Source organism: Antedon mediterranea, chromosome 2 (assembly GCF_964355755.1).
Source record: "Antedon mediterranea chromosome 2, ecAntMedi1.1, whole genome shotgun sequence".
Taxonomy (NCBI): Eukaryota; Metazoa; Echinodermata; class Crinoidea; order Comatulida; family Antedonidae; genus Antedon; species Antedon mediterranea.
The window spans coordinates 17,820,001-17,831,345 of NC_092671.1; the positions used below are offsets into that span (position 1 = coordinate 17,820,001).

The 11,345-nt window shown below is 34.6% G+C and overlaps 1 protein-coding gene across 2 annotated transcripts in view; it reads right to left on the minus strand.

Moving 5' to 3' along the window:
• LOC140040626 (metabotropic glycine receptor-like) overlaps positions 1-9,245 on the minus strand; it is a 21,208-nt gene extending 11,963 nt beyond the window's left edge. For both annotated transcript variants that reach the window (XM_072086697.1, XM_072086696.1), the window contains exon 1: positions 8,193-9,245. In XM_072086697.1, the coding sequence (XP_071942798.1) occupies positions 8,193-8,980 (788 nt within the window). In that variant the 5' untranslated portion in view covers positions 8,981-9,245. The remainder of the gene's footprint in view (positions 1-8,192) is intronic.
• Positions 9,246-11,345: the final 2,100 nt, after the last annotated feature.

Genomic DNA, 11,345 nt, shown 5'->3' on the forward strand with positions numbered 1-11,345 from the left:
TATTAATGTTATTAATATACATTGTAGAATTTATTGTTGAAAATGTAATACTATTTCCATCTTAAATTGGCAAATAAAATGAAATCTAAAATGTAATTATGTAGACATATCCACTCATGACTTAGATGTTACACTTGAACTAACATTATGCTTCTCCCCAAGTATCACACCAATAATCTAAAGCAACTGTTTTTGTTTTTGTACTTTACATTATTTTTTGTAGGCCTAGGGCTGATCAAGGAACTGTTTTTGATTTTGTATTTTACATTATTTTGTGTAGGCCTGGTCACTTTGAGTAATGCGCAGTATTGGCTGTGTTAGCCAATCCTGTGCCTTGGTGTGTCGTTGTAGTAAGTAGGCCTATAGAGCCATTCGTTACTCAAGACATATTGTTTGATATCAATCACTTATCACTACGTCCGAACCTGTCCACCATGTGCGTCGATGGCGTACATAATCGCGTTTATTAAACCACGTTTTAAAATGACGCGCAGCGTCAATTTGTCGGTTTGTTTCCAATTTTACTTTAGTACTGTTATCTTGCCTATTCAAGGTTGTTCTAGACAAAACGTTAAGTCGATCATTATCGGTAATTTTGCCTCCGACGAAGTCACAATTTCTCGAAATTTGAGATGCTAAGATTATGCTGGAAATGTTTAATGGCGTTATTCGTAGCATTTCCCGTCCCAAAAGACCAATCTGCTTAATACAGAACAATATCAGGTAATGCATCTTCATTTCGTATGTAGAGTCGCTACTGTTTACATCAAAGTCACAGTATAAGTCGTAATTTAATCAATCAAATACAAGTTATATTGTACATTCACTTCACTCCACTTTTTTTGCAACCATTGCAAACACGATTCAATGTTTTTTTATTCTTCATTCTACAATTAGAAGTCTTCATATAAATCCTTGTATGCAAACCGATACGGAGAATAACAGCATGCACATAATCATCGCCGTACATCAAGTTCACGACTATCTTAGTAACAGTAGCATTATTTTTGTTTCATTTTAAATAAACTTCATTCATAATCTCGGCCAAAAATTAATGGTATACAAAATCAGCTGTTTATAACGAAATACAAACTATTATAATGATTCATATTGTAAATTTCTGTCATAATATATTTAAACGTGGTCTCATAGCACTTAATATTTCATTTCATTTGTTATGAAGATATCTCGATTCTGAGTAAAAACATATACTGAATGTACATACTCTGCATACGGAGAACCGCCCGACGCACCTATACCCATCTGTCCTCCTAACCACGGTGGAATAGGTGTGCGTCGGACGGCGCCCCATAATTATAGCCTACCAAAAAAGTATAAAAAACCTTGATTCGAACACAGTCACCTACACTTACGTACATAGCGAGCATCATAAAAGTAGGCACTTACTATAACCAAACGGTAGGCCTATTCCAACTCTACTAGTACTAATGTAATGCTATTGTTTTATTCAATCGATACATATTATAATTAGCGTTGTTGCGTAGACTGTAGGCTGTATAAATCATAGAAACAACGCATTTTCAAAATTTGAAACATTATCTCATAAATCGATAATCGTATAGAGCATTATAACTCATCTATGCCTTAGGTCCTTACCTTACGTTGTATTTATGTTGGCCAATCTATACAATGTGAAGGTTAGGCTAAAGTTCTCTAATCATAATATTTTGCATGCCCTCGCTCATAAAAGCATAATTTATTATGACCCTGATCATTTTACAAATGTCAAACACTGAAATCTAAAATCGATTACCAGTTTTAAAAACTTAATTCTTATGACGTAGTATTTCCAATAACTGTATGCTTAACGACTCTAGTGAAATCAGAAAACTATTATAATTCATATTAGAATATTTATAAAAATCGATATTGCTAAATTGTCTAATGTTGTCTTGTTGTTTCTGCATAGAATATTGATCATCTGTCAGTCTTGGCGTATATACGGAAAACGTCTGTCGAATTGAACAATATGAACACGATATTTAATTAAAATAACCATTTGACGTCACAAAGTTGCACGTGCTAACATTTTGATGATATTTATATACGGAATCTATGAAATGTAAATATAATTTGGGCTAAATGATTGCCTTAGAGCGTAACAAAATAAACTACATCACATCTATACAAACTTGTGACAACAATGGAAGACGTAAGAGCATGAAACTGATATGTAAATGGCATTACTTTAATAAGCGACAATTGGGAATTAATTGTTACTCTGGAGTTTTAAGTGACTATTAACTATCCTTGTAAACGAAGAAACGTTTTAGAATCTTGTCATTAAAGCTTGGTTCACACTAGGCACAACGCTGGTCAGATGACCATTCACACGACAGTGATGCGTCGTGATTTATCAAATTACCTGCATTGCGCTTACGACATCCTTGCGTTGCATCCTAGTAGGAACCAAGCGTAATGTACAATAAATAATAGTATCTGCTGGGTTAGTTAAAAAAGATCAGCCTTTCAGATGAGACATGTAAAGGGAACCATCCGTAGCATGACCTAATACCTATCTGTCATGAAACATGGTGTTTCATGACAGATAGGAATAGGTGTGCGTCGTACGATAGGCCTACAGATTCCAACTCGACTAATCAAATCGTTGCTGGGTTAGTTATCTTCTAGGTTAAGCGTGGTTCCCACTAGCGACGCAACACAAGGACGTAACGCAACGCAAGTGAATTGACCAATCACAAGCAATGGCTTATTCGCTTGTGATTGCTAACTGTCTATAACTTCGCTTGTCATTGGTTAAAACGCTTGCGTTGCGTTTACGTCCTTGCGTTACGTTCTAGTGGGAACCAAGCTTTAGTTTAAAAAAGATCAGCCCTTTGGATAAGACGTGTAAAGGTTGCATGCACAGGCCTATATTTAAATATAGCCTACCTATGCAATACGATAACTGCCAGATTGGCAGTGCACATTGGGAACACGTGGTATATAAGCCCATTTATATTATCATGAAGTTAGGCCTCCCTGGTTAGATCGATGCCATAAAAATGCTCCTCTAGATTTTAAAATTATCAATTCTCTGTGAGCATGAGCGTTGAGAACTTGCTCGTTCCACTGAAAACAAAGCATCACGTAAGGACCCGACACAACTCTCAGAATGTATTAAACAATATTAATTTCATTTTAGATGTCATTGATGTGTGCCAGTCATAATTACTAGGAATGTGTTCTTAACCCACTTAAACATCTGTCTATTAAAATCAATATCATGTTATAAACGAGGTTGAACATTGTTGGCTACCCGTACAAAATGGAATTTAAAATAATAGGTTATATTGCGCGCGCAAATCATGCTCTGTTATGTTAAACATTTAAAATAGCAATTGAATTTGTTTAATTATTTAATAATATAAAAATGATATCACTCCTGGTTTATTGTTACGTGTTTGGTTCAGTTGCTATAAATGGACTCTAAACTGAATTTACTTGAGAATAAATACCTTAAATTACGATAGTACTGCTTTAAATAGTTAAACTGAACCTAACCTCACTTCCTATTTTTATTGCAAATTTATAAATTTTAAGGGAGTGGGGGGGGGGGGGTCCTCTTGGATCCGCCTATGATGTGTACAGTATAGTTACAAATGGATGTCAACTTGCACACACCGGGAATGGAAATGTTGATTATACATATTCTTTGTGTTATGCGTAATGAATGAGTTGGAATTATTACGGTATCATTTAACTGCAACAAAATTGAGCAAGACATGAAGAGGGCTAACGGAGGATAATGAAGCCTTAGATGATGATCAACTATTGAATCCCCCACCCCTTTAAAAAAAATAATTCCATGGGCCCGTGTAGCACAACTCACGATGGGCATCATGGAGAAATATCTCACTGAACACTGAAACAGAAGAGTCTAGGCCTACTAAGTGGTATAGTAGGAGATTAATAGATGATACAAAGTAATTCTATTTAAAGCATAGAAAAACAATCATTCTAGGCTTGGATTTAATTCCAGGTAAAAATATTATTCTCCTAATGTGACAAACGACACCCAGGACATTATCTATGACGTTAATTGAATGTACAGTTGTTAATATTATAATCTGGTATACGATACGTATACACAAGTTAAATTTACAAAGCAAAAACATACCATGTCAAATAAACTTGCTTTTAGTGTCACTGGCAATAATGCGGAGCACTACATAGGCACGATGCTTTTATTTCAGTCTGTTAGGTGTGTGTGAGAGAGGGGATGTTGTGAGAGGGAGAGAGGGGGAATGGAGGTCTGTAAGGTGTGTGTGTGAGAGAGGGGATGTTGTGAGAGGGAGAGAGGAGGAATGGAGGTCTGTAAGGTGTGTGTGAGATGTTGTGAGAGGGAGAGAGGGGGAATGGAGGTCTGTAAGGTGTGTGTGAGAGAGGGGATGTTGTGAGAGGGAGAGAGGAGGAATGGAGGTCTGTAAGGTGTGTGTGAGAGAGGGATGTTGTGAGAGGGAGAGAGGGGGAATGGAGGTCTGTAAGGTGTGTGTGAGAGAGGGGATGTTGTGAGAGGGAGAGAGGGGAAATGGAGGTCTGTAAGGTGTGTGTGAGAGAGGGGATGTTGTGAGAGGGAGAGAGGGGGAATGGAGGTCTGTAAGGTGTGTGTGAGAGAGGGGATGTTGTGAGAGGGAAAGAGGGGAAATGGAGGTCTGTAAGGTGTGTGTGAGAGAGGGGATGTTGTGAGAGGGAGAGAGGGGAAATGGAGGTCTGTAAGGTGTGTGTGAGAGAGGGGATGTTGTGAGAGGGAGAGTGGGGGAATGGAGGTCTGTAAGGTGTGTGTGAATGGAGGTCTGTAAGGTGTGTGTGAGAGAGGGGATGTTGTGAGAGGGAGAGAGGGAGAATGGAGGTCTTTAAGGTGTGTGTGTGAGAGAGGGGATGTTGTGAGAGGGAGAGAGGGGGAATGGAGGTCTTTTGGGTGTTACATTTCTCAACTGGGATGTATGGGAGTGCTGGATACCAGCAACGCACATATTTGATGTGGCAAAGAATGCAATGTAGTTTATCTGCACTTCAGCATATACTATTATCGATTACTGTTCATTTGACTTATTAATTGTTTTTTTAAAAATTAACATATTGTGAGAAAACAATAGCAATGTTTTGATGATACGGGTTCGAATCGTATGGTCTCACTGCAGGCTATAGTAGATATAAAATTACCAGAAAGCACTTTACGAAGTGTCATAATAACTACGTTTGATCGACAGGTGTAATTAAAATATTAATCATAATTAAAATTGGTTAAATAAATAGACCCTCACTCGTCATAAATAAATTATTTACCAAAATATTATAGTTTAAAACATTCGTGTAATCGCAACCTCGTTATTCAAGTCACATAAGGCTACAGCAATGCATATACTTGTAGACAATTATGTAAATTTATGCAAATTATATAAGCGTTCAAATTTAAAATAATCTACGTACCATCACTTTCCATAATTGTATATCAGCATTATTATAGTGAGTAATTAAACCTACAAACAGATGGTATCAAACAACAATACTGCTGTATTCAATTTCATTTGGAATAAAAACTTCGTATATTAAGTATATCATTGATATAACGATTCACACTGTCAGCAACAATATGACCCCTAACCCTCACATCACCCTATCCAATCGCAAACTTCCCCTTTATTGAGAAGAATATAGGCATAGGCCTACTCGTTCCCGTCATATTCTTATCCTAATATCTATAATTTATTATGATACTCCGTTAAGAGGCATGCCTCCAATACTTAATGCAGAATAAGCCTACTGTTGTTTTATGTATATTTATAGACTGGTGCATCTTAATTCATTATAATTATAAAATATACAAATACATATTTTGTATGTGCTGGCAATGATAGTCGATCGCCTTAAGGCCTCATACACAATGTGTTTACCTGTAGGAAATCGCATGCTGTTTAAATGGATAGAGAGGCAGCCAGGGTATGCTAAACACGGTAATGTTTATATTACTAACTCTCAACACAGTTTCAATTACCAACTATTAATGTTTATTATACTCACAGACAGAAATTCATTACTTGAGTATCTGGCTGATAATGTTAATATTATCATTGTAAATATTATCATTATTCATATAATTAATATTGAATTATTAATGATAATAAATATACCACTATGTTATACTATGCATAGCGTTAAGGCCTATTAGCGTGTTCTTTAAATGTTGGGCCTAATGCTATGTTAGCTAATCGTTCCACATAATTATGATAGGCCTATAGCACATCGAGATTTTTGGCATGGTTTTATGCGTTTATAGTATGATTAGCATGGATAATAATAGTATACACCTGTTTATGATTCCGGACCCCTAAGCATACCAAAGAGAATCATGCTATTAATTTTATAGAATTAATTAGGCCTAAATCAATTTAAAAATGGATAGGAGTAATTGAAAAGAATATTAAAAGGTGAACATTCCATTTCAAACGTTTTACTGCGAGAATCTTGCTTCATGTGTCACCTATTAACATTGGAAAGAATAATAGACATAAAGCTACAGACAAACAACTTCTTACTACTATAGGCATATCTATGTTTTCATTTTAAGTAATTACTCTGTTACAAAAACGATACCCATGCATGGTAGCTCCATTGGCCTGACTATGATTAACATAAAGACTATATCATATATAACAACAGTATCTGTCTATAAATAGCTATGTAGTATTGATTACTGTTCATGATGGCAATTGGCAAACCTTTCAATGTTCTACACTTGCAGTTTTAAATTAAACTGGCTTTAAACACATAATGCTCTCGAATAATTAATATGTCGTGTCGTTACATTTATGATGTTGATAATAAATTATGAATTTTATACGGCGAATATTTAAATGTTAGCACATCTATCTATTCCTCTGTGTATTAGTTCAATCTAATATTCAATTAGAAACAATGTTAATATCATTATTATTATAATTTCTTATTACTCTTTATTTTATTTTCTTATTTTTTACCAATTGCTTTCATATAGTATTAATCATAATTACATGGCATTTTATTTATTATTAATATTGTTGTTGTATATATATATAAATTGTTACTGAAATAAATATTACAGTGATACCTATCAATCAAACGAGCGTTTAGACTGGAAACGACTGTCGTGACAGTTTCCTGACAAAGTATAGAAAAAAAAGCACACACACAATGTAGGTAATTCGAGCAAGCGTCAGGTTTGTTCACACACATTTCTTAATTAAAATAAGATAAGATCAAGATAATGAATAAGGATTAGGCAAATCTGTTTTTCACACCGGATTATCATATTTTTAAAATTGTCCATAAGGCGACATGCAATTTTCAATTTATAACTATACCAGGAAACCATGTTTTAAAATTGATTTCAATGTAATGACATTTAAATAGGCCGAAAGTTGATGACACTTCCGTTTGTTACTAGTGATATTTTAATGAAGGTAGACCACACGGAAAGATCAATCAGCTATGTTAATGTTATTGTAAATCATTAATGTATCTGTTGATTGTATCAATCAATCACTTAATCAATCGATAACTTGATCAAGCGATCACTTGATCAATCGATCACTTGATCAATTGATCACTTGATCAAACGATCACTTGATCAATCGATCACTTGATCAATCGATCTATTGATATATATGTCACTATATATCGATCACTTTGATCAATTTGTTAGTCATTCATTCACATCTTATATAATTGCTAAAACGTCTGGACATCGATGGTAACAAGCGGCTGGATCACAAAGTACACATCTCATATTAACATAGAAAACATTATCGATATCATGAATGTCAATGTGTTACTATGATTTGACTTGGAAGCTATTGAAATTATAATACAACGTGGCATACAATATACTTATCATTAAATAGTGATAATAAAGTAAGCTATCAAGCAAAATGGGAAAGAAATAACAAAAGCTCTCTGAAAGTAAAAGTAGGCCTATGTTCTTTACGAATGATGTAATTATAATTTTACATTATTCACGGTTATGACGTGTGGTTCCTTATGAACATATGTAAATATTCTAGGATTTAGGATAGGAAAAATAAATGACTGTGTATGGAAATATAATTTCGTAAAGTTTCTACATGAATGCATTTAAATTAGTATTAGCCTAATTTCTCTCGGTTGAACTTGTATAAAGAATGTATACCTACCCACATGAATTATTTCTGAAAATGAACGGCACAGCGTATGTAATAATCCAAATACCACTTTTTGAGCAATCTAAGTAGGGTTCCGACCATTCGCCGTCACTTCTTACGACGTGTGGATACAATGTCATTCGATTTTCATTATACATGTGTTTCTCCTCGTATTTTTCTCCAATTCCTTCAAACTTTGGCCTATAAACACTATCTAATTCCATAAGATTCGAACTCGTGTTTGAAACATACTTACACGCTGTAACATCCGAAACTACACAAACTTGCAAAGTATTATTCTTTAGGCCTATATGTTCATTAATATCATTAGACTTATCGATATGTTCTACAGTGTTACCTAATACTACCTGATAGAATTTTGGCCAATCAGTTTGACCCCCGTTTTTATGCATTGAATTTATAAGATTTGCCGTTTCTAACGCAGCATTTGTAGCAATTTCAAAAAGATCTTCTGCAAAAATGATAAGATTTGAAGTTTGTATTTTCGTCTCGTAATTCTCTGTCGAACAATCTATTGATAATAATTCCCGTACGAGGCCCGTATTGTCAGATAAAGTTGATCGTCCTGTACGAATAGCAGTATTTTTACGATTCGACTGAACAACATTCAACGATACATCCCATGGATTTCCTCTGCTAAAGAAAGTCTCCCGCTGAAAGCTAACATCTTTTTTATCGTTTTCTCCGGGCGGGCCATGGGCGGATGATGATTGATGAAACAAAACATGAACAAATAAAATCTCCAGGTATAGAAATATTTGAGCTACATTTAACGTCATGTTGATATATTTTACAATCGATGAGACTTGATATGAAAATACCGCAACGCGCGGGTCGCGTGGAGAGCACTCGATTCAATGTCAGCAGTCAGTTGGCTGCAATCTCACACACACACACACACACACTCGCTGCTACTGTTAGACGATAATGATATGTGGCTATGGTGTAGCTATATTCTGGAGGTCAAAGTTGCCAACGCAATAATATCTCATTTACGATCGCAAGGGTTTAGACAAATGAGTGTCATCTAGGTATACGTATAGGCCAACGTTACGATGAAATCCCACGATGTCATTGGCAACCTACGCGTGTCTTTTAATACGAGGAATTAGCGCTTCACGTTAATCACCAAGCTAGCGGATTAGAATAATATGTCATTAATATGGACGGTAATCTGCTAATTGTGTAAATAAATTAATATTTAGCCTAGATAAGTAGCTATTTTTAGAGAATAATATTCATTTTGTTATTAATAATATACCTAATGATGTTAAAGTAGACGACACGTAAAACATGTTCAATTTTGAATGCAATAATACAAATCTTCATAAAATATTTTAGGCTTAGAATTAAAATGTAATAATGAATAATGTATTGCTTCCTTTATTTTAATAAAGATGCTAGAAATGTATGCCGGAGAGAACATCGCAAATGTTGCTTACTGACTTTATGATAATGAGAATGGTGGCCAAACTGACAGTGCATGGAGTATTGGTAATCGATACAAAACATATATAATTGCAATTATTAAAGTAAACACATTAACGCTGTTGTCATAATTGGCGTTAAATTTAAAGTGAAGTTATGGTATTTCTATAGTGGCACAATTGAATACACCACACTTTCAAGAGATCTTGAATTTAATTAGGGCCTATAATGTAATAACAATTAACAAGCTGAAGTAAAGGTACCTTCCAAGCAAGATGGGCCAAACATTTAAAAAAAATCTGCTTACGTCATTGTAGCAAAGAAGAAACTACAATACGTTGATATAGTGGTTCAGTTTATTTCATAAACAAAATAATTACAGTGCACATATACCGTATCGTAGTTCTTTATAGTAATCGTAATTCGCAGTCCCGGAGATGTTATCTCCTCATTAGAGACCACAGTTTTGGTAGACCCAAGTGAACAGTTTTATTCAATAAAGACCACTTTATTAAAGATGTATTGTTCCCCAGAAACATGAAAAATGAAGATAAATTAAATCAGACTTTGAATAGGTTATTTTGTAGTTTTAATAAAGTTAATCACTTTCGTATAGAAAAAAACCCCAAAAATAGTGTTTTCACTTATAAAATAACATAATAAATAATTAAATTCGACCACTTTTTGCTTAAAATTACATTTTTTTAGGTAAATAAATTGTTTTTAGGTCCAATTTTTTTGTAAGAATGGATAACTAATAAGTGACATTAATAAAATGCCATATTAAAAAAAAAAGTAAAACTTATTTTTCAGGTGGACAATACATCAAATTAATGCATTTTTAGTGTATAACATTCATTAGAATACTAAGACCACTAAAACATGGGTGCTCCTTAATTGGAGGGAGACCTTGGAGGTGCAGGTGAAGCGTCAGTGCAAAATGTACAAAAAGTTACAGTAATACTTTTTGTACTGTATTAGGAATTAGCTCGCGTGTTGCACGAACGTTACACACGTGTCGTCGTCGCACAAACGTTACACGCGGGTCAAAGGATATTGATTATCGTGTAAGTTTGTTTGTTCAACCCTAATGACCAATGGGACAACAGAACTCGATACTCAAGACATAATAAACCACCAATCACGATGACTGTAGCTGTTGATTACATTATTATTTGTTAAAGGTACAATTGTCATTTTTAAATGGAATAAAATACAGTAAATGGCAATAAAAAGTAGGCATATACAATCCTTTATATAACGTAATTATGAAAATCTCATCAGTTACATGCTAACTGTGAAAGCTCATTGTTTGATCAATAATAAACATCATTTCGTCCTTACATAATATCTTTATTAGGCTATACCTCTTCCCAAACTTCTTCTCATTCTCGTTACAGTGGCGTATCCAGGATATTAAAATAAATAGTTGGACGCGGGCCACAGAATTGTAAACAAATAAGTGCTGAACTTAATGTCCTATCATTTGCATTGTAATTTTTTTTCGTGGCATTGGCCTATGCGTTATGTTCTGTGATATTGACGATGATGTAGGCCTATAGGCGCGTTCAAAGTGGGAAGACAGCCGCCCCACTAATTCCAACTATTTCAAAATCTTGAATCCGCCACTAGATGTTGCTCATGCTGGATGATGGGGTATGATGACACTATTTGTAAGATGATACCGTATTTATTCGAATAAACGGCCCGCTTTGA